The following is a 23,932-nucleotide window of genomic DNA, read 5'->3' as shown; positions in this document are numbered from 1 at the left end:
TAGAATATTTACATTTGAGTTTCTATTAATGACCATCCTACAGTATAAATTCAGGGTATCTCTTGTTCTTTGAAACCACAATAATGGGGAACACTGCTGACTTGGCAATGATCCAGAAGACGAACATTGACGCCCTCCACAAAGAGGGTGAGTCACAGAGGGTCATTACTGAAAGGAGTGGCTGTGTACAGAGTGCTGTATCAAAGCATATTAAATGCAAAGTTGACTGGAAGGAAGAATTTTGGTAGGAAAAGGTGCACAAGCAACAGGGATGACCGCAAGCTTGAGAATACTGTCAAGCAAAGCTGATTGAAACACTTGTGAGAGCTTCACAAGGAGTGGACTGAAGCTGGAGTCAGTGCATCAAGAGTCATCACGCTCAGATGTCTTCAGGAAAAGGGCTACCAAGCCACTTCTGAACCAGAAACAACGTCAGAAGCGTCTTACCTGGGCTGTTGAGAAAAAGAACTGGACTGTTGCTCAGTGGTCCAAAGTCCTCTTTTCAGATGAAAGTAAATTTTGCATTTCATTTGGAAATCAAGGTCCCAGATTCTGGAGGAAGAGCGGAGAGGCACAGAATCCATGTTGCTTGGAGTCCAGTGTGAAGTTTCCACAGTCAGTGATGATTTGGGCTGCCATGTTATCTGCTGGTGTTGGTCCACTGTGTTTTCTGAAGTCCACAGTCAACGCAGCCATCTACCAGGAAATTTTAGAGCACTTCATGCTTCCTTCTGCTGACAAGCTTTATGGAGATGCTGATTTCATTTTCCAGCAGGACTTGGCACCTGCCCACACTGCCAAAGGTACCAAAAGCTGGTTCAATGACCATGGTGTTACTGTGCTTGATTGGCCAGCAAACTCGCCTGACCTGAACTCCATTGAGAATCTATGGGGTATTGTCAAGAGGAAGATGAGAGACACCAGACCCAACACTGCAGATGAAGGCCGCTATCAAAGCAACCTGGGCTTTTATACCACCTCAGCAGTACCACAAACTGATCAACTCCATGTCACACCAAATTGAGGCAGTAATTAAAGCAAAAGGAGCCCCTACCAAGTATTGAGTACATATACAGTAAATGAACATACTTCCCAGAACAATTCACTAAAATGTTTATTTTATTGGTCTTATGAAGTATTCTAATTTGTTGAGAGTGAATTGGTGGGTTTTTGTTAAATGTGAGCCTAAATCATCACAATTAAAAGAACCAAAGACTCAAACTACTTCAGTCTGTGTGCATTGAATTTATTTAATACACGAGTTTCACAATTTGAGTTGAATTACTGAAATAAATGAACTTCTTCACGACATTCTAATTTATTGACATGCACCTGTATGTGTGAGAAAATATCATATATGGTGTTACAAAAATAAATGACACAGCGGATGAAAAGAGCTCCTATTCTCTGTTTTTATTTAAGCTCCATTAGAAGAGAGGCATGTTCAGAACTTGCTTCTTTTCCAGCAAGATTTAATGATCTTCTTCAAATCCTTGAAGATCATACGTTCTGAAAAAGACCTTAAACTATGTGGCCTTTTGAAGGTGTTTTTTGATGATTAAGCCCCTTGTATTATATTAGTGTATTATTTATTTTTCTGTATTTATTTTTTTTTTCTTTCTTGGTTTTCCTTCTTATGTTTATTTTGTTTATCTGTATTTTTTGTTATGCTGCTATTTGGACTTTTTTTAAATTGTATTAAGAATTTTCTGACTGTTATTAATTGGTGTTTTTATATGTTTTTAAAAAAAGGAACTCGCTTAAAAAAAAGTAAAATTTCAATTCATACATTTTGGGTTTTAATATTTTTTATTAAGACCGGAAACCGGAGCAGAACGTTTGTTGGGCACCGGTGTGAGCCTTTTTATTTAAGTCCCGCCCTTAACCTCTCACCGTTTGCTTTAATTGGACAGTGCTACTTTCAAGCGGCCTACAATTGGACAGTTTAGAAGTCATTCAGAGACCCCTGCCAACCACTTCACAGGAACACGAGCAGCAGCAGAAGCAGAAGCAATGGCGTCGCATTTCAGTGGAGTGCTTCAGCTCACGGACCTGGATGATTTTATTACTCCATCTCAGGTTGAATAGATGTTTCTGCCTGTAACTTTTGAAACATGACATTACTATCAGTTCAGCGCTTTTACTTTATATCTATATGATATAACACCGGTCAGCTGATCATAAGACATTGTGTAGATAACAATGCAGTTTTAAAAGTGACACGTTTTTACTGATAACGTTACGTCTTGTAAATACTGTAAATGCTAATTATGAAGGACATTCGTTTAGCTAGAGCTCCCAAGTTTGGGCCTACTTTATTTGCAAGGTCAGATAATGGAAGTGGCTGTGTCTCAAAACCTAGAAGAGCTGCCTGAGTAACTTATATAAAATGCATGTACACTTCAAATGTCTGGATGTCACTGCATTAGATAACAAAATATCCAACCAAGTGATTTATTTTCAAAAGAGACATTGCAACACGTAGTAAAAGCAAAACAGCTTACAAAAGTTAGGTATAAAATACTACTCAATGTATTTTGACACTTAGCCATCCACTAATAGTTACTGCTACACCAGTTTATTAAAAGTAATTGCTGGGTGGGTACACTTGATATTTTGGGGTGTGTAAGAAGTCTCTTATGCTCCACAAACTGTATTTATTTGATAAAAAAAATACAGTAAAAACAGTAATATAATGAAATGTTATTACAATATGAAAAACTGCTTTTCTATTTGTATATATTTTCAAATGTAATTTATTCCTGTGATGCAAAGCTGAATTTCTCCAGTCTTCAGTGTCACATGATCCTTCAGATATCATTGAATAAAAGTATTGATTTCCCCCATCTTTTGAACAGTAGTAGGCTATTATATTAAAATATAATTTCACTAGTGTTAATTTGTCCAATTTATCAGGAATGTGTGAAGCCTGTAAAGGTGGAAAAGAAGCAGGGCAGATCTGTGGCTAGAATCCAGATAGAAGATGATGGCAGTTATTTTCAGGTCCATCAGGTGAGTACAAATAATGTGACTTTAAAATCTGAGCCTGCGTCGTGGAAGTCGTGTCCGTGTTTCACTCGTCAGATATGATGGAGATAAATGCTTGTTTCCCAGGATGGTCAAAGGCAAAAGTTGGAGAAAGCGAAGATTACTCTAAACGACTGTCTGGCTTGTAGTGGCTGCATCACGTCTGCGGAGAGTGTCCTGATCACCCAACAGAGTCACGAGGAACTGTATCGTGTGCTACGACAAAATAAGGTCTGCACTCACTCTACTGCATTTAACATTTTACTCCAAATGAATATTTCACCTCTAGCATGTTTGTGTCTGTGAGCAGCAGGTCAGCAGTAGCGAGCAGAAGGTGGTGGTGGTGTCTGTGTCTCCTCAGTCGAGAGCCTCTCTAGCAGCACACTACAGTCTCAGTAGCAGCGAAGTGGCTCGTAAACTCACCAGCTTCCTGAAGAACTTGGGTGAGTTTGAGTCCAAGTTTCATATGACCAGTCAAAGACATTCTCCTGTGTGTATATTGAGATCATGCAAACTGCATACTGGTCTTGCAGGTGTTCATCATGTGTTTGACACCGGCTTCAGTCGCTCATTTAGCCTGTTAGAAAGCCAGAGGGAGTTTCTAGAGCGATTCGGACGGAAGGAAGTAGACAAGAAGGCTCTACCGATGCTGGCGTCTGCCTGTCCTGGTAGATGCAATCTGTTTTTTATTGTGTGCAATATTCTCAGTATTGTGCTTTATTATGGGTCCAATATGGATTTATTCTTGTTAAAGCAGGGTTGTCAAAGTCAGCTCCTGGAGGGCCACAGCCTTGCAGAATTTAGATTAAACCCCAATTAAACGCACCTGATCCAGCTAATCAAGTCCTTCAGGTTTATTTGAAAACGACACGGTTTGTGTGTTGGAACTAAATTCTGCAGGGCTGCAGCCCTCCAGGAACTGAGTTTGACAACGCCAGTGATAAATGATCTTTTGTGTTTTTTGGTTCAGGCTGGATTTGCTATGCTGAGAAGACTCATGGTGAATTCATCCTCCCGTACATCAGCACGACCCGCTCGCCGCAGCAGATGATGGGTTCTCTAGTCAAGGGATATTTTGCCTCTCAGAAGGTACTAAACAATAAACTTCTGTTCGGAGAGGGAGAAACTGCCCACAATGCTTTGTGCTACATGCAAAGTCTCACATTAAAAACATTTTTTGAAGTATTTTAGACTTGATTTGAATGTTGAAGGCCACATTAGAGACTACTGCTTTATGCTTTGTAGTTGTTTTAGTGTAGTTTAAATATATCGGATAAACCCTTCTTTGGTCTCTGACATGTTGTAGATGTAAAGCTTTTTGTTTTGTGACTTGCACAAAGCTAATCTACTATTAAACACTTTTTATTTACATCAAATATTAATAAATTAATTTGAGTGACATGCAAATTTCATGAAAAAAATTATGAAAAATGGTTAATCGCAGTTAATCACATTCAAAATAAAAGTTTGTTTACATACTGTATGTTATGACAGGACAATATTTGGCTGAGATACAACTATTAAAAATCTGGAATCTGAAGGTGCAAAAAAATCGAAATACTGAGAAAATCGCCTTTAAATTGTCCAAATGAAGTTCTTAGCAATGCATATTACTAATCAAAAATTAAGTTTTGATATATTTACAGTAGGAAATTCACTAAATATCTTCATGTAACATGATCTTTACTTAATATCCTAATGATTTTTGGCATAAAAGAAAAATCTATAATTTTGACCCATACAATGTATTTTTGGCTATATCTACAAATATACTCCAGCGACTTAAGACTGGGTTTGTGGTCCAGGGTCACATATGTGTGTGTACTGTGTATATTTATGTATATATAAGTACACACACATACATGTGTATATATTAAGGAAAAATATGTTAGATTTATATATAAAATATTTATATATATTATAAATTATATACAAGTATAAATGTAAATACATACAAATATTTATTACTGCGATACTGTATCGATTCTCCAAAACGGAATATCGATATTTAAAAAAAAAAAAGAAAAAAAAAAAAATCATACAAGATTCATGGCAGTTGTTTCGTTTTGAGTTTATATCCCGACCGCTAGTCTTCATCTCTGAACTTAAACCGTGACAGGAAATACTAGCATCAGGGCACTCCACTAATGTTAGCGTTAATATAGTTTGCTGCCAGTAATGGAGGATGAAAGAATTGTTCCAGTTCTCGTTTCGGTGTACAAAGCTGAAGTGTGGTGCCATTTGGGCTTTTGTTGTAATGTCCGCCCCGGGACCGCGGCGCGAGCGCAACCTCGGTTCTGCCGCTTGCTGCGTCCCGTGTTGAAGAGTCTCCGTGCAGCTGCAGCTTTTTCTCTTGCACTTGAATATTTCCCCCTTTCCTCGTACTGCACAAAAAGTGGTTCGATAATGTTGAATGTTACAGGGACTGATTATTGCAAATGCAGATCCCAGTGTGTTCTGCAGTGTTCTGGTTAAACTATTTTTATTTATTTATTTTTTGCTAAGGTTTGCATATGGTGGTGTGTTCTTAATAACAGCTTTCCTAAAAAATGTATATCCCATTCCTAAAATAAGAAATATCCCAATATATCACCCTGCTTACAGTATCGCAACCCCTGTATCGTGATACGTATCGTATCGCCAGATTCTTGCCAATACACAGCCCTACACATAGTATGTAACCAAATTTTATTTTGAATGCGATTAATTGCGATTAATCATTTTTCAGCCCTAAAGTTAGGTTTTATTAGTTATTATTAATCAATTATTCCGGTAAACGGCCAATAATCAAGCGCATAGAAATAAATTAGTGCTGTCAAACGATGACTCGCATCCAAAATAGAAGTTTTTGTTTACATAATGTGTGTGTGTGTGTGTACTGTGTATATTTATTGTGTTTAAATAAAGATACACACATACAGCTTATATTTAGAAAATATTTACATGTATGTATATTAATATAAATTATATCATATATAAATGTAACATATCTTTCTTCAATATATGTATGTGTGTGTATTTATATATACAAAATAAATATACACAGTACACACTAGGGCTGGGTATTGTGACCAATTCTGCGATTCGATTCTTATTTTTATGGTTTCGACTCGATATCGATTAGCTATCAATATTTCATTTAAAATGTTAGTTTTGCAGACATGGGATCCATATTTTGATATAAATGCTGGTAACTGAAACTCTCCTACTTAAGTTTATTACTGAAATACACATCTACATTAATAATAGGGTGCACACAGTTGTTTTTTTTTAGTGGAGCAATTCGAAAGATGGTGACACCTTCAGGACGAGAGGTGAATATTCATATCCTCTTACGTGAAGCACGCGCATTAAGAATCGATTCGGGGATTTCCCGAATCGATATCGTTGCGTTAAACTGAAGATCGATTAAAATCGGAGAATCGATATTTTTTACCCAGCCCTAGTACACACACACATTATGTAAACAAAACCTTTTACTTTGTCACGATTAATCGCGATTAATCATTTGACAGCACTAAAATAAATTAAGAGCAAATGTATTTTTCTTTTTTTAATTGTTTGATTTAATATTGACAACATAACAGATTATTTTTCATGTTAGTTATTTTTAATTAAATGAGTAATGATTAAGTTTAATTGTTACATTATTTGAATTATATTCTTTATTAAAATATATGTAAATATTTTTTCACATTAAATGCAGATACTTGTATTTTATATACTTAAAAAAGAATATTCAACCAATTATTATTAAGACAATAATGTACATGACTTGCATGACAAATCGAGGCCAAAATGCATTTTGAATTATGGGATATATCAGTGCATTAGAGTGGTAGCTCTAGTCTGAGATTTTCATTCTCCATCTTTTGCTTTGACAGGGTGTTTCACCACAGAAGATATACCATGTGACCGTGATGCCCTGCTATGATAAGAAACTCGAGGCTTCCAGACCAGACTTCTACCTCAGCGAGTACGAGACCAGAGAGGTGGACTGCGTCATCACGTCAGGTGAGTGACTCTAATAGGGGTAAAATCACGAACTGAAGTAAAACAGGTAAGATTATACCCATAAGACCTCATTGTCTGTGTGTCTGATTCATAGGTGAAGTTCTGAAGATGTTGGAAGAGGAGAATGTGTCCTTGAGGGACGTAGAAGAAGTGGCACCTTTAGACACAATGTAAGTTCTTCATGTTTGACTGTAAAACTCTTATGAAATAGTCATGTGTGTGAATTAGCTGGTATGAATGTGTGTTTTAGGTTCAGTAACGTATGTGGGGAGGAGCTGCTGGGTCATGCAGGAAGTGGATCAGGAGGATACCTTCATCACATCTACAAACACGCCGCCAAACAGCTGTTTGGGGTTGAAGTAGATGAACTGACTTACAAGACAATGAAGTACGTCTGAACACAGCAGTATTGTTATAAAGGTCCCAGAACTGTTCACCTCTGTTAAAAAGTTTAGGATCAGTAGATTTTCTTTTAAAGAAATTCAAACCTTTATTTAGCAAGGCTGCATTAAATTAATCAATCACTTTACGTTGTTACAGAAGATTTCTATTTCAAATAAGAAAAATGCTATTCTTTTAATCTATCAATCAAAGAATTCTGGAATAAAATCTTTCATTGCATTTCTCACATCTTTCAAAAGTATTTTTCAAAATCTCCAAACATTTGAATGCTAGTGTAAAGAATTTATTGATATTTACTGTAAATAATGAATATTAATTTTAAGGTTTAGATGGTTTGTAATGTATAAAAATGTTCGAAATATTTACCATGGTTTTTGAGACGGACCAGGAAAAATATTTTTTCATGGAATTATTAAAATCTTAGATCATGCTGATACAATTTCTAATACAATGTATTTTTTTTTAGTTATGCTTAGTTCCTCTAAAGTATTTCTTTGGCTAGAAATTACTAGAAAGTAACTATTTCTAAATGTAACTAATTTTTACCTAATAATTTCTGTATAAAAAATATAAAAATCACTTTAAAAATATTTATGACTGGAAATTGGTCAGTAATGATAGGAACCATGTAATATTATGGTATTCTTAAAAGTACATTAAATTATATGAATACAACAGTTATTTGGCTTGTATTGAAGTACCTTAGTATTAACATCTGATAAATCATACTCTACCATGGTACTACCACAGTACTGTTAATGTAAGGAATAATGCATCACTTTTCACGTTTTATTTAAAAAGACTGTTGTTTTTAAGTGTTTGTTCGCCATAACACTTCCAGAAATACCATACTATAGTTTATTGGTCACATTTCATAGTAGTGTACATTTTTGTAAGTGACTTTTTTTTTTATTTGTCTGTGTTTTTTTCCCCCCTCAAAAGAAACAAAGACTTCCAGGAAGTCACTCTAGAGAAGGACGGTCAGGTTCTGCTGCAGTTTGCTGCCGTCTACGGCTTCAGGAACATTCAGAACCTGGTGCAGAAGCTGAAACGCGGAAAGTCACCTTACCACTTTGTAGAAGTGATGGCATGTCCGTCAGGTCAGAAAAGACACCCCTTGTGCTTAAAAACCTTTTTTTTTTAACATTTGTAAACTTTCCTCAGCTTTGTGTCGCCCACCTCTCAACACATGCCATTATGATGCTTCTATGTGAGGAAAAAGCATTGCATTTAGCATCATTTTACTATTTCACCTTTTTAGATTTATATTTTGTGATCATATGTTATAAATGTTTGTAATTATATTGTATAATTATATATACTTTTTTAGTAGCTACATGTTTTCATAGTTAATGATGTTATATTTTGCTCCATAGAGTGAAATTCTTTGGGCCACGGTTTTGTCGTTGTGGAATTTGGATAATCTTCTGATACTGTTCTCTTGAATTATATCCATTCTAAATTTGCATTTAGTGTTTGTTTCAGTGCTGTTCAACAGCGTTTTAAAATGGGATCGGATTCACTGACACTTTGGGTTGTGTTCTACAGGATGTCTGAATGGCGGCGGTCAGCTGAAGCCTTCATCAGATCAAACTAACAAAGAGATGCTGCAGCAGGTGGAGGAGTTGTACCGCGGTGAACGTACCTCAGTGCCAGAGCAGGACTCGCGAGTGGCTGAACTCTATCAGAGCTGGTTAGAGAGCGTGGGAGAGGAGAAAGCCAGAGCGCTGCTGCACACACAGTACCACGCTGTAGAAAAAAACACCAGTGGACTCGGTATAAAGTGGTGAGGAGCCACGAGACACCGATGAACCATTTAGGTTATTTATTTGCCTTCCATTAAATGTTTATCGAAGCCAAGTTAAACTTTAAGATGCATTTGACACTTCAACTAAACACTTATAGATATATCATTAACCAATGTGATTGTGTTTGAAAAGTCAGATGGAGTTATATTTCCTGTATGTGTCTATAAAGTATCCGCTGAAAAAGGTTGAAGTCATACTAAATATCAAACCGGTCTTTATGCGTTTTATAGCAGTAGGCAATTTTTCTATGTCCATGAATGTTGCATTGTTTTTTTTTTTTTTTCCTTTGTGAGTTTGTTTCTTTGAAAGTGTTGAATGCAAAAGATGCAATAGATGTTACTATGTAATATACACTGAAAATTATACTTTTTCTTCTGTTTTTAAAATATATTTTGATTTATGATGATAATAAATATATGAATCATTCCATGAATGTAATTCTATTTATTGTGAAAATAAACTATAAATATATTTTAATTCTATTAAATCTATTTGTAGTTGTTTAACTTTTTTCATTAGTACATGTATTTTTATTCTGGGCTTTTTTAAATGACCAAAAACAATGACTAAATATTAAATGTAAAGTATTAAATTAGTCCTGGTATTGCTATTATTTTTCATTTATATGTGACATTTAAAACTGTAATTTGATACTTTGAATTATTGTAATTTTATTATGCAAACTTCTATGTAAATCTTTTGGTAATACAATAGGTTCAAGAAGGTTGGAAGACTTTTATTGCAACATTAGAATTTGTATTTAACAATTAGTACTTTATATTGTTTTATACAAAAGCAGGTAATAAAACACAATCAAGATTGTAGATGGATTTATGAAAAACAAACAGCTGTGTAAATTTACATTTAGACTTTATTCATTTTGAACACTATAATTAATGTTATTTTTGATGACAAAAAGTGCAAGTTCAGAAACAATAACTGGATGAGCTAAAACTAGGCGAAAAGCTGAAACCAGTATGCAGTGTTCAATCATTTCTACATTCAAAATCATTCAGAGACATCAAAATAAACTATTTCTGATGGACATAAAACTACTCCAAATATAATTTTGCTGGAACACCTCGCTTTGTTCATAACATCTTAAAAATAATTATTTTTGATTTACAAAATAAAACATTGCCCATTAAGACAAACATTTCAAAATAAAACTACAATTTAACCACATAACATTGGTTCATGGCCTGGATCTTCCCAAAAGCTGAAAATGTCAAAAATAAAACCTACGTAACCTTACGTAAACACAATTTTGCCTACAAAACAGACCTAGTACAATATTAGAATTTTCTGTAAATGCGAATCAATGGTATAAATGTATTCATGAAAACATTGTGAATAATTTGTTTTTGTTTGATCTATTGCTTGCAGCATTGTTTTAAATACATTGATTTACAGGCTAACAATCCTGTGTATTGCTCACTGAAGACGATACGCTGCCTTAAAAAAAACATGGAAATAACCAGCTCAATAATTGTGCTTTTGCTATAAATGGAGTTTCTGCATGTCCTGATATTGTTAGTCAAGTGAGCAGCAGACATAAGCGTAGTGGTGATGACCATCGCAAAGACAAGCCTGAAAGCTCAATTCTTTGGCACTCTAAAGCCGTCCTTCTCCTTACGGATGTTTTTCATGGCTTCAATCGGGTCACTGGTCCCAGCATGCTCTTGTACTGACTTCTCTCTGAAGTGCAAACACAAAGTCATAAGGCAGAAAACAGTATTCATTTTAAAATAATATACATTTTTAATAGTAATATTCCAAATTGACTAAATTAGTGTAGATGGTGCAAGAAGGTTTATATAATATGTTGTATAGTTAGGAATTATTTGACATACCTCACTCTCATGAAGGGGTTAAATGTGAACTCATCGGCCATTGTAGAGGGAATGGTTGGCTCTCCGTTATCATATTTTTCCTAATCAGTTCAAGACAAGGTTATTCAAACACTTGCGCTATGATAATATTTGCAGCTAAAGTGAATACATGTTAAAGAAGAGTTAAACACCTTAGCCCATGCTAACTTTTTCTGGATGGCCTCGTTATTTGGCTCAACATGCCGTGCAAACTTCAGGTTATTGATGGTGTACTCGTGACCGCAGTATACACGCTGAAACAAAAGCAAATTGTAACTTGTGACTTTTGATGACCTAAAATGTCTATTTCAGTAACTATGAAGATGTTTAGAGAGTTCAATAGCATTTATTGCTTTTATATTTAATAATTAATAACATTTTATAGCACAAAGGCAGAGATTTCAGTTTAGATGGAGGAACTGTTACCGTCTCTGGAGGAAGACGGCCTAAAATCTCAATCAGGGCTTTATACATCTCATCAGCGGTACCCTCAAAAAACTTTCCACAGCCGGCCACGAACAGAGTATCACCTGTTTATAATGTGAACATAAAAAAAACAGGATCGTTAATACAGCTCATCATATGTCAGACTGTCAAAATAGTCTCTGTTCTGCTTTTTTTTTTTTTTTTTAAAAGGAATTAATTATTTTATTTATAATGCACACATTCAACTGATAAAATGTGACAGTAATGACATTTATCATGTTCAAAAGATTTCTATTTCAAATATATCTATAAATCTTCTGATCTTTCTATTCATCAAAGAATCCTGAATGTATCACGGTTTTCACAAACATATAAGGCAGCATAACTGTTCATCACTGATGATAATAAATATTTCTTGAGCAGCAAATAAGCATATTAGAATGATTTCTGAAGGACCATGTGGCACTGAAGACTGGAGTAATGATGCTGAAAACACAGCTTTGACATCACAGGCATTACATTTTAAAAATACTCAAATAGAAAACACTCCCTTTCGAACGTTCACTTCACGTTATGCTTGTGGAACTTGCTCTGCAAGCTCAGTTCTGGAGCACTGAAGTTAAGGGCCCCTAGAGAACATGAGCCAACTGAGTCCCGAGCATAGCTGAGGACTTTTGGACACCTTAGGGAGAAATAAGCAGTTTAAGTCGATAAACTCCGTGCCTGGAGAGCAGGGACATCTAGGCTATAAAATCTGACAAACGTGGATGGCGATGACAAGCCGGCGGCTGCACATATCTCACCAATAGAGATTCTGCGGGACCAAGCCCAGGAAGAGGCCATTCCTCTAGTGGAGTGCGCCCTCACACCTTTGGGGCATTGCAAAGTTTCTGAGGCATAAGCCAAGGATATAGCGTCAATTATCCAGTGGGACAGTCTTTGCTTTGTAACCAGCAGCCCCTTAGAGCGGCCCCTAAAGCAAACAAAAAGCTGCTCCGAATGTCTGAACAGGCTGGAGCGTTCAAGATATACTCTCAGTGCCCTGACAGGGCAGAGAACATTAGGACCCTGCTCACCATCTGGAGCGGGGAGTATCAGAAGGGCGGAGTGCCAGTCGTTAGGCCCAAACTCCAGACAGGAAGTACTGATTGACAGTGCTTATAAGTCACCCACTCGCTAGACCGATGCTAGTGCCAATAGCAGAGCGGTTTTCAGCAACAAAGGACATAATTCGGCTCGAAGGGAGGAGCCCATAGGGCTCTAAGGGATATTGACAATGAAGGCTAATACATGAAGGCTCCACGGCTCTGGCCAGGGATGCCAAATCATGCCTTTTGCCTGCAAGAGAAGATCTCGTCTCAGTGGTATCTGCCACGGGGGTGCTACTGAGAGCTGCACTAACTCGGGGAACCAAGCCTGGTTCCTCCAGAGTGGGGCTACCAAGAGAACTGAGCATTTTGTCTTCTTGACCCGTTTGATGACCTAAGGAAGCAGGGTGAAAAGGTCTACCTCTGCCTTCCCGAAGACAGGCCAAATTTCTTGAACCGTATGAGGATGCAGGGTCCATTCTCCCGGAGCCACATTGCCTCTGGACAAGAATGTCTGCACCATGGTTCAGACTGCCCGGCATGTGAACCGCTTTTAGAGAAAGGAGTTTGTTCTGTGCCCAGAATAGGAGGCTTGAAGTTGTCTAAGGAGCCACAGCTTTGATAGAGCGATGGTTTACCTTGATATAAAAGTGGCCCAGGCACCAAGCATGGGACGGGACTCTGGGTTTGAGCCAAAATTGGAGGCCACATGTGAAAGGGAATCGCAGAGGAGGCAGATTGATGGCATGGCTGCTCGCCATGAGGCCGAGCAGCCTCTGGAAAACCTTGAGGGGATGAGACATTCCCGGATTTAGGGACGCCGCCAGTCGCTGAATAGTCAGGGACCGTTCCGGCATGACCCAAGCCCACATCCAAAATCGTCCCCAGAAAGACCACTCGCTGAAGGTTCTTCTGAATCACTCTTCAGAAGGTTGATGTTCAACCTGAGGTGCTCCAAGTGGTTGAGTAACAGCACTCTGTGAGTGACTAATTCCCGTTCTTATCTGGTAAGGATTAGCCAGTCGTTGAGGTAGTTAAGTATGCGGATTCCCATCTGCCTCAGAGGGAAAAGAGCTGCACCTGCAGGGCATGATCCGCGGGAAACAAAACTCCATCGCTCCGAGGTATTCGGAGGGATGGAGGGTGAAAGCGAGCTGTTTTTGAGGGAGTTCCAGCCGAGGTGAGAACTGACCCTCTTCTCTTCCTCTCTGATCGACCGGGACGGCTTCTGGGTCTCAGGGTCCAGCACTATTCGAGGGGGTGGGCCTTGGCACTTTGGGTAAGGAAAACTCTTTGCAGTCTGGAGGCGCTGCTGAAGCCCAGGCTCAAACTTCTTAGACTGAGGCGGCGTGGACTTTGCAGGCTGAGTGGATGGGGCTTTCTGGCATCTAGCAGCCGCAGCACCAGAGCGCTTAGGGTGGAAGTGACACAGCGCCTATGATGTCATCTGAGCCTCTGAGAAGCGCTGTGCAAAGCCGTCCACAGCAAGGCCAAAGAGGCCCTTCGGCGAGACCAGAGAATCAAGGAAGACCATCTTCTCAGCATCCCTTATTTCAGTGAGGTTCAGCCAAAGATCAGTCACTGTCCGCAGCTCTTTGAAAGCAACTTGATGTTGGCCAGACTCGTCCATATCACAAAGAAGTCTGGCCTGAAACACTTGTAGGACTGCCATTGTATGCACCAACCAATCCGGCCTAACCGGCCACTGCATTACGCCCTGTTGGCCAGAGTCGAAGTGGTCCTGCAGGGCTTCGAGGGATGTGCTGCGTGGGCCTTTAATCGCTGGGCAGATGGTGGACACAAGTGAGCCTCCTCAAGAGGAGGAAGCATGCTATAGCCTTTTTCCTCAGCGCCGTCAACAGTGGTGAGAGCTGCTGAAGAGGAGGAGCTAACTCAGGCCGAATAGAGGCGCACCAGGTCTTGGTCAGTTCTTCGTGAACTGCAGGCAAGAACGGGGCGAGCCGCTGGCGGAAAGGCGGTTGACGGCATCCCGGCAGGAAATACTCATCTAAAATGCCATGACTTGAGACCCAAGTTCGTCCACTGCCTTGGAGAGAACACGGAACAGCTCACTGTCCGGTTTCGGCCGCGATGTTTGGGAAGAAAGGAGGGCTTCGGGCTCCTCGCCGGAAGTGCACCAATCTTCCGTGTCTGACGCCATCAAGGGCGTTGATCCTCTTGTGCAAAGCACATTGGTGTGACGAGGCGGAGCAGTAAGAGGGGGGCACGTGGGCGCTGGGCCGACGTGACACCGCTCACACCTGTTGAGAGAGAGCCGCTGCTCCGCTGTTTCTTTCTCTTAGGAGAGAAAGGTAACGGAGCCGGAAGTACAACCTTCAGTGAAGAAGGCGATGTGCGAGCAAAGACTGGACAAACTCATATTCTCGCAAGGAGAACATAAGCCGTCAGCAAGAGCAGCCTCTGCGTGGGCGCTGCCTAGGTAGGCGACACACTCACTCTGCCTGTCTGACTCGTGCAAGGGCTCCTTGCATGAGCTGCACTCACGCGCAAAATTTGCAACAACGCACGCTGGGAATTTGCTCTAATTTGCTATTTTAGAAAGGCCTGTATGGCCGTAGGGGAGACTCGTCCTCTGTCGGGGGCTCTTCGACGGCACGAGTGGGTTGAGCTTCTTTCCATCTTCTTTCGTGGGCTTCTTGCAGAGTGAGCGAAGAGATGATCCTCGTCGCTGAAGGAGAAGATTCTGATGAAATTGCTTATTTACACATCAAGTCTACCGTTTCTTGTGGGCTAAAGCGCCATTGATTTGTGCAGCTACACAAACGTGAACAAATCAAGCTTCAGTAACAGAGTAAACAGGAGCTTACCCATACACAACGTGAAGTGAACATTCGAAAGGGAACAATTATATTATATTTTAATAATATTTCTAATTTTTTTTTTTTTACCACAAATAAATGCAGCCCTGGGGCCTCATTTATAACCGTTGCGTATGCACAAAACCTGCCCTGAAAGAGGCATACGCCACTTCCTACGCAAAAGGTGGGATTTATAAAAATAAACTTGACTAGAAAATGTGTGCACCTGCATGCAAACTCTGACCCATGCGTACAAACTCTTTTTCCAGGAGTGAGAAAATGTAGTAAACAACAATTTTAAACTCTGTTTTCATGGCGATATACACATTTACATTAAATATTCCACTCTCATAATGGAAATAAGCACTGAAATTAAAGTAATTAATAAAGGCATGAAGTCATTATGCAGAAGTTAAACAAAAATTAGGCTATATGAATTTAGACATATTTGTAGTGGATGCACTTGATCACTTTTCCTGTGGCATGCTATGTTTTAATGACAGCGAGGAGTGCTATAGGTGCACAATAATTAATCTTTAAACTGCAGATCTTGTGTTATGAGAAAATATTTTTAGCGAGAACAATGATCAATGATGCACACTTACTTCGATATTATGGCGGACACTACTGGATATTGGTCAAACGGTCCATTGTCCGGTTTGACTTTATTCTTTATAACTTTAAAACTTTATTCTAAAATTTTATTTGATAACTATTTTAAACAGTTTTGTTTTTTATGAATATTTTGATATATTTATTCTAAAACATAATAAGGATATTGGATGACGTTTAGCTATAAAAATAATGTTTGGCACAAATGCCATTTATAGTCAGTATCTCATATTCCCTTAATGTCTTGTACATTTGACGGTGTTAAACATGGTGTCACGTGGATGGCAATATGCATGGAAATGATATCCAGATGAGTTTATGCATAGTAAAACTAGGAGTTGTAAGCTCCATATATGGTGTTTTATGGGTGGAGATGCACATACGCACAATCTTCCCCTAACTGGGATTTTTTGCGCAGGTTCCAGCGTATGCATGGTTTTATAAATCTGAAAACTTTTGTGCACACGCAAAATTTAGCTTTTGTGCCTACGGACACTTTTAGGATGAAATCTATGGAGAGTTTTATAAATGAGAACCCTGAGATTCAAAACCAAAAAATGCATTTAATGCATTCTCGCTGAATAAAAGTGTTAATTTCTTTTGGAAAAAAATCTTACAACATTTGAATAGTACTGTATATAAACTATGTTGTACCTGTAAACACAGCTGGTGGTTCAGTGCTGTTTTCTTTTGTTACAAAATAGCAAATGTGACCACTGGTGTGACACGGCGTGAACAAACACTTTACATTCAGAGAGCCCACCTGGAATAATAATAAAAAAAAAAAAGAAAATCGTAAAACTGACAGATCCTATAAAATGGATGTTGCTGATTTTCCTAAACTGCATACAAAGTCTGCATACAAGTCAGGCACCAGTGATTATACAATACCATTTAAAAGTTTAGGGTTGGTAAGATTTTTAATGTTTTATAAAGTCTCTTAGGCTCACATTTACTGTATATGATGGATTTATATAGGCTACATTTATATGATCAAAACATAGTAATAACAGTAATATTGTGAAATATTATTGCAATTTAAAATAACTGTTTTCTGTTGAAATTGATTTTAAAAAGTAATTTATTCCTGTGATGCAAAGCTGAATTTTCAGCATCATTACTCTGTCACATGATCCTTCAGAAACCATTCTGATATGCTGAATTTCTGCTCAAGAAACATTTCTGATTATCAATGATGAAAACGGTTTCCTGCTTCATATTTTTGTGGAAACTGATTTTTTTTCAGGATTATTTGATGAATAGAAAGTTCAAAAGAACAGCATTTCTTTGAAATAGAAATCTTTTGTAAATGTCTTTACTGTCACTTTTGATCATTTGAATTCATCCTTGCTGAATAAAAACATTACTTACAAAAAATCATACTAACCCCAAACGTTTGAACAGTAGTATATATTATATAAATCAGACTTACTTTGAAAGTGTTGTAGTGTGTGACTTTCTGAGTTAAAGCTCCCACTCTGTCATCTCCGCCGTACACTGTCAGTCCCGGCATGAGCTTCACCAGCTTCTCATTACCTCCTGCATGATCCCTGGAAGTTACAAAACATCAAATCTTTTTTTCCCCAGTCAACTTCTGTCATATCAGTGCATACAGACGCATACATATACTTATATATATATATATATACACACACATACATATACATACATATATATATATATATATATATATATATTCTCCACAAGCCAAAATAATAACTGAATTCCTGTATTCATAAAAAATGACCCCGTTCAAAAGTTTACATACCCTTGAATCTTAATACTGTGTGTCATTTCCTGGATGATCTACGACTGTCTTTCTATTTTGTGATAGTTGTTCACAAGTCCCTTTTTGGTCCTGAGCAGTTCAGCTGCCTGCTGTTCTTCAGAAAAATCCTCCAGCTCCTGCACGTTCTTTGGTTTTCCAGCATATTTGAACCCTTTACAACAGTGACTGTGTGATTTTGAGATACATCTTTTGATACTGAGGGCAACTGAGCTACTCATGCACAGCTATTACAAAAGGTGAAAACATTTACTGATGCTCAAGAAGGCAACACAATGCATTGAAGGCCCTAATATACTTCAAACAAAGTTCGTTTTCATTCTTCGTTTGGGGGCAAAAAGAAGTTTGAAAATGCTGAGCGACTGCTGGAGACGGGGTGCAGATTAATGTAAACATGTCCCGATGCTCACGTGTATGCCCTAAACACAACAACGATGCAATGACGAACTGTAGCATATCTAGGTGTGAGACAGGTACCAGTGGTTAGAGTATTATAGAAAAAAGAATAATTATTAGCAGCAGTTCAGAGTATCATATTTGCAATACAAAATAACCATTCCATTCCAATATATTTGACACAGTGTATTTATGTTGCTAGTGACCTAGAGATGTTGTTCTCCCGCCTGACCTCGGGAGAGAAAAAAATAAATACAAAATTTTGCATGTCAAAGAAGATGGACTTCCTGAACACACCCACCGACTGTGTAATTGCCACAGACCAATGGTAGCTCAATGGTCTTTAGGAGCCAAAATGAGCTTTGGTGAGCTGGTTCGAACTGCCGAAACAAACTCAAAATGAATTTTGTTTCGGCATGATTATGTTCGAAATGACGTCATATCAGGGGCCTTAAGAGCCCGAGGGGGTCTAAGCTTTTTGAATTGTATGATGATGTGTACATTTGGTCTTATTTTGTTTAAAGATCGTCCACTGCCTTGGAGAGAACACGGATCAGCTCACTGTCCGGTTTCGGCCGCGATGGTTGGGAAGAAGGGAGGGCTTCAGGCTCCTTGCAGGAAGTGCACCATACTTCAGTGCCTGACGCCATCAAGGACATTGAGTCATCGACAGCAATCTCTTCCTCGGAAGCGCCAAAGGAAACCAAGCCACACGCTGCAGTGGAGGGGCGTTGATCCTCTCATGCAAAACACATTGTTGCGACGAGGCGAAGCAGTGAGAGGGGGGTGTGCGGGCGTTGGGCCGACGTGACACCGCTCGCACCTGTTGAGAGAGAGCCGCTGCTCCGCTGTTTCTTTCTCTTAGGAGAGAAAAGAAATGGAGCCGGCAGTACAGCCTTAAGTGAAGAAGGCAATGCGCGAGCGAATTGTCCTCAGTGTGAAAAGATGGATTTCAAAAGGTTCAAATATGCAGAAGATGCTGGAAAACCAAGCTGGGGGATTTTTCTGAAGAACAGCAGGCAGTTGAACTGCTCAGGACCCATGGTTCATCCAGGAAACGACACACAGTATTAAGATTCAAGGGTATGTAAACTTTTGAACAGAGTCATTTTTATAAATTCAATTATTTTGTCTTGTGGAGTATATGTACATCTGTTATGTGAAATAGCTTAATCAGGACAGTATTAAATATACAATAACATGCAATTTTGATGAACCCTCTTATTTTGTTAAAATTATTAACATTTTGCATATTCTGCATGTAAATTTATGAGCACAACTGTATATATGTTTCTATATGAATATATATGTATATGTGTGTGTGTGTGTGTGTGTATATATATAAAAACAGAATTATTTTGCTTTGTTCCAGGTCTCACTCACCAGTGATGGTGGGTTGTCAGGACAGTTTTGAGCTTCACGCCATGCTTTTTGACTGCATCTACAACCTGAGACACATGACAGTTATAAATCTATTTTATACAGCCTGTAATATGTGATGCGCACAGTGAAATATTCTTACTTTCTGAGGCTCTACTGGATCGACTATGGCTGCTTCCTTCGTGTCTTCATCAATGAGGAGGTACATGTAGTTGTCGGTGAGCGCGGGCAGCAGTTCTACCTTCATGTCTGTCTGTTCCACCAGAGATGATTTCCTAAGATCGGAGTGAAACAAGGCTGTAGGAACTGTAAATCAGAGGTACACGATTAGTAAATGCTCCAGCATGAATAATAGATTTTTTAATAATTACATGAAAAACAAACCATAGCTACCATAATTACCAAAATACTTTAGTCACTACAATTTGTATGGTTTGGTTTTATATACTTTCTAGCAGGTAAAAGCTGGTCATTTATGGTCATAAGTTGGTTAAAGATGGTAGTTCACCTTGTTTAAATTTTTGATAAACTGGTTAAGCTCATTATCCACCACATTTCCACCAGTTTTACTATTTTAGGCTGGAATGACCAGTGTTTAAATGCAATTAAACAAAATGGCTGAAGCATCGAAGTTTGAAGAAGATCCCACATTCATGTATTATGATTTTATAGTAATGACAAGCACAATAAATAACAATTTCTGTAGTAACTGTAGTATTTTGGTGGAAGCTGTTGACTTGGTATATTTTGTAAAGTTCGGATCTATACTACCATTAAAGAATTTGAGGTCAGTAACATTTTTGAACGTCTTTAAAATAAGTCTCCTATGCTCACCATGACTACATTTATTTGATATATATATATATCAAATAAAAAAAAAATAATAATAATATATATATATATATATATATATATATATATATATATATATATATATATATATATATATATACACACAGTAAAATCATTAATATTATTACAAAAAATATTACTACAATTTAAAATAATGATCTGATGGTCCTTCAGAAATCATTCAAATATGATGCTCAAGATTAGATTTGATGTATTTCTTATTATTATCAGTGTTAAAAATAGTTGTGCTGCTTAATATTTTTGTGAAAACTGGAATTTTTTTAGGATTCTTTCATTTCTAAATAGTTCCAAAAAACATCATTTATATGAAATATAAATATATTGTAAAAAAATTTAATCATATCCTTGCTGAATGAACGGTAGTGTAACTACAATAAAATAGTATACATTTTATAACGTTAATATTATTATGGTTATTATTCGTTTAAAAATCATCATGCAAAATTGCGCCCACTAGTGTGTGTGTTTTAGACCTTAACATCGTAAAATTTAACAATCAAATCATAATCTGCCTAATTGATCTCTGAAAATAAATACATATGTATTATGCCCAATGTTTTGATGCTGGGCCATTCTCTCCATATTGCATCTAAGCAATACTGTACAAAAATATGCATGGCATATTATAGCAATACACGCCTAGAGTGAGAATTAAGAAATCTTTGATAAATGGTTTTTCAACTTTCAATTTCCACAATGCAGAACAAACAGAAAGCACGCACGACATGTTAAGTGGTGCATTCTGTATATAATGATACGATCACTGTAATTATGCATTGCATACATACAACGTCATGCTCAATGACGTATATCAACAGCCAAGCTGATGTAACTCTACTCTGTATAAGGAACAACTCAGCTAGAACTCTAATAGATCAAAACATTGACTCCAAAGGTTCTTTGACAGCGCTGCCATATCGTTTCGTGTCCATAAACAAGTCATTCTGATCACGCGCGAGTAAAGGTCCTCGTGTAAACATACCGAATTTGCGCGAGACAGCTCCGAGCACACCGAGAGCGCAGGCACTCGCCGCCAGCGACCTGATCCACATATCAGGACTTCAGCTGTCTGACACTACTGTCAGCACAGAGAGGAAGTAGAAATTCTGGTTTAGAGTGCAAATCAGCCCACTTCTTAACTTTGACCTCTCGTTTAACCAATCCAAAACGGGGGAGTGTCGCGCGTGCTGCTGTATTTCGGGTTATTTACGAATTCTACTATAGTGAAGGCTTGGCTACTATTCATAACTCATGGCATTAGCGTCACATGATCTAAGTTTTTGTTGTTGTTTTTTTTTTTTTTTTTATTATTGAAGAATCCAATACAGTCAAGTACAAGGTAATTACAGCATGCATATCTACACGCATACTATAAAATTAAAATTAGCACAAAAGACACAAATTTAATATTTTACAATATATTATTGACACAAGGGACGAAACACCAATAGATTCGCTGTCACAAATATATATTATCGAAATTAATGTTTAAAGTATTATTTTATAGTATCATTAAAGTCCATAACTCAGATGCAAATGTTACTTTCACATTTCTCACCAGCTGTTTTTTGTTTGTTTACTTTTTCCTATTTTGTTTTTTATTGTTTTTGTTGATGGCCTTGCAACTGGAGTCCCCAAAAAAGGGAGACACGGTAAAGTAAATCGAAATAAACCGTATGACTAGTTATAAAAACGAACCTTAATTATTATTATTATTATTATTATTATTATTATGCAATTATGTACAAAATTAGTACAAACATCTCACATTCACCATTATGAAAAAAGAAAAAAAGGCATATAGAAAAAAACGTGCATGTACACAAGTAAATATATATGCAATACATGCAAAGCACCATTTATACATGTAGGCTATATAACAATAAATAAATAAAAAATAGTGAACTGGGATTTCCTCTTTGAATAACGTTTTCAAAATAGGCAGTTTTTGTGTAATCTGGAATTTTATCCCCAATTACTTTTTTTTTCAAAATTAGGTGGTCTCCCTTTCTGTAATTATAATATTGCTAAAATTGAAAACGTTTGCAACTAGTGGCGCCAGCAAAACGTTATGAATATTCAATAACGCAGCTTTCGCCATTGGTCAAGTTTCAAGAACGTTAGCGAGACCTAATTAATATTCATAAACTACGCCTTCTCCGTAGTAGAGTTCTTTAGTAGCCGACTTTAGAACGAATGTCTTCAGGACTGAACTACACACAGTTGCATCAGGTTCTTGTTCGTTTTATTTGCACTAGATAATTTGCACTGCTCTGGCGTGTCTGACCGCCCTCTGTTATCAAGCGACCAAAGGTCATTTTATTTCCGGTTGCAGGTCTCGCTGCCTGGTGTCGGACTCCGAAATGAGCGCAAGGAATATCGCTCGCTTTTGGGAATGGGGAAAGAAAATAATATGCGTCGGGAGAAACTATGCAGATCACGCCATCGAGCTCAAAAATGCCATTCCCAGCGAACCTGTGCTTTTCCTAAAGCCCCCTTCTGCTTATGTTAGGGAAGGGTCTCCTATCCTGCTTCCCTTCTACACCAGCAACCTCCACCATGAAGTTGAGCTGGGGGTGGTGATTGGTAAAGGAGGAACTGCTATTCCTCAGTCTTCAGCCATGGACCATGTGGCTGGATATGTGTTATGCCTGGACATGACAGCTCGGGACGTTCAGGACGAATGCAAGTCCAAAGGTCTTCCATGGACCCTGGCCAAAGCTTTCGACACATCATGTCCCATCGGTGACTTCATTCCCAAGGAGAAGATCCCAGACCCGGGGAGCATCAACCTGTGGTTGAAGGTGAACGATATTGTGAAACAGAATGGAAGCACATCCCAGATGATCTTTTCCATCCCGTATCTCATAAACTACATCAGCGAGGTCATCTCTTTGGAGGAAGGTGATCTCATTCTCACTGGGACCCCTAAAGGAGTGTCAAGTGTCCAGGAACAAGATGAACTTCAAGCTGGGATTGATGGCATTGTGACTATGACGTTCAAAGTTGATCGAAAAAGTTGATTTCAGTTAGAATTAAAGACAATTTGCTGCAAAGCACGGCCATTGCAATGACAATGACACAATGATTTTACAATCACTAGAAAGGGAAACATTGTATGATGTTTTATCTTTTCTAAATAAAAAATGTAATCTGACTACATATTTTGTGGCCGTCTTATGCCATTCTCTTTCTGCAAAATTATCAGAGGTTGAATGCTTTAATGGTCATGTAAATTATGATGTAAATCTAACATTTTACCCGGTCTAAATGTTCTTTAATCAGAGCAGCTTTGTTTTACTTGATTTATGGTTTAACAGTTACAGGAAGAAACATGAAAACAGCACATTGTGTAGAAAAATCAGCATGTGGTTGCACTTTTCTCAAGTGATGACACTTGAATAATGACACAGTGCATAGTTTAAGCTTG

General features: G+C 37.9%; 3 protein-coding genes across 4 annotated transcripts; 2 read left to right on the top strand and 1 right to left on the bottom strand.

Moving 5' to 3' along the window:
• Window positions 1–1,919: 1,919 nt before the first annotated feature.
• On the top strand, window positions 1,920–9,741 carry narfl (nuclear prelamin A recognition factor-like). Its single transcript, XM_079381649.1, has 11 exons — window positions 1,920–2,079; window positions 2,917–3,012; window positions 3,115–3,258; window positions 3,338–3,470; window positions 3,561–3,695; window positions 3,998–4,116; window positions 6,912–7,041; window positions 7,136–7,211; window positions 7,292–7,429; window positions 8,386–8,543; window positions 8,992–9,741. The coding sequence occupies exons 1-11, from the start codon at window positions 2,014–2,016 to the stop codon at window positions 9,231–9,233; spliced, it is 1,437 nt and encodes a 478-aa protein (XP_079237775.1). The 5' UTR covers window positions 1,920–2,013; the 3' UTR covers window positions 9,234–9,741.
• On the bottom strand, window positions 9,545–21,721 carry hagh (hydroxyacylglutathione hydrolase). Its single transcript, XM_079381660.1, has 9 exons — window positions 21,485–21,721; window positions 19,772–19,935; window positions 19,633–19,697; window positions 17,500–17,617; window positions 16,722–16,830; window positions 11,549–11,652; window positions 11,275–11,376; window positions 11,105–11,184; window positions 9,545–10,949 (listed from the first exon to the last, which is right to left on the bottom strand). The coding sequence occupies exons 1-9, from the start codon at window positions 21,552–21,554 to the stop codon at window positions 10,850–10,852; spliced, it is 912 nt and encodes a 303-aa protein (XP_079237786.1). The 5' UTR covers window positions 21,555–21,721; the 3' UTR covers window positions 9,545–10,849.
• Window positions 21,722–21,724: 3 nt separating this feature from the next.
• On the top strand, window positions 21,725–23,663 carry fahd1 (fumarylacetoacetate hydrolase domain containing 1). Of its 2 annotated transcripts, none has more exons than XM_079381687.1 (2): window positions 21,725–21,841; window positions 22,838–23,663. In XM_079381687.1, exon 2 carries the CDS (start codon window positions 22,866–22,868, stop codon window positions 23,523–23,525), a length of 660 nt encoding a protein of 219 aa, XP_079237813.1. In that variant the 5' UTR covers window positions 21,725–21,841; window positions 22,838–22,865; the 3' UTR covers window positions 23,526–23,663. The 2 variants fall into 2 exon arrangements, with proteins under 2 accessions (XP_079237813.1, XP_079237814.1); XM_079381688.1 differs by lacking the exon at window positions 21,725–21,841 and adding an exon at window positions 22,664–22,734.
• Window positions 23,664–23,932: the final 269 nt, after the last annotated feature.

The sequence above is a fragment of the Barbus barbus genome (assembly GCF_936440315.1).
Source record: "Barbus barbus genome assembly, chromosome: 3".
Lineage (NCBI taxonomy): Eukaryota > Metazoa > Chordata > Actinopteri > Cypriniformes > Cyprinidae > Barbus > Barbus barbus.
The sequence above is the reverse complement of the archived record's forward strand: the minus strand, read 5'-3'. Positions and strand labels throughout refer to the sequence as shown.

What these genes read in the sequence shown, in the direction of transcription:
- narfl (XM_079381649.1), top strand. Translation starts at nt 2,014, where the DNA reads ATGGCGTCGCATTTCAGTGGAGTGCTTCAGCTCACGGACCTGGATGAT. An exon ending in GATATTTTGCCTCTCAGAAG is followed by an intron (nt 4,117 to 6,911) that starts GTACTAAACAAT and finishes TTGCTTTGACAG; the next exon opens with GGTGTTTCACCACAGAAGAT. An exon ending in GTGGCACCTTTAGACACAAT is followed by an intron (nt 7,212 to 7,291) that starts GTAAGTTCTTCA and finishes TGTGTGTTTTAG; the next exon opens with GTTCAGTAACGTATGTGGGG.
- hagh (XM_079381660.1), bottom strand. Translation starts at nt 21,554, where the DNA reads ATGTGGATCAGGTCGCTGGCGGCGAGTGCCTGCGCTCTCGGTGTGCTC. An exon ending in GCCGTCTTCCTCCAGAGACG is followed by an intron (nt 11,377 to 11,548) that starts GTAACAGTTCCT and finishes CTTTTGTTTCAG; the next exon opens with CGTGTATACTGCGGTCACGA. An exon ending in AACCCCTTCATGAGAGTGAG is followed by an intron (nt 10,950 to 11,104) that starts GTATGTCAAATA and finishes TTTGCACTTCAG; the next exon opens with AGAGAAGTCAGTACAAGAGC.
- fahd1 (XM_079381687.1), top strand. Translation starts at nt 22,866, where the DNA reads ATGAGCGCAAGGAATATCGCTCGCTTTTGGGAATGGGGAAAGAAAATA.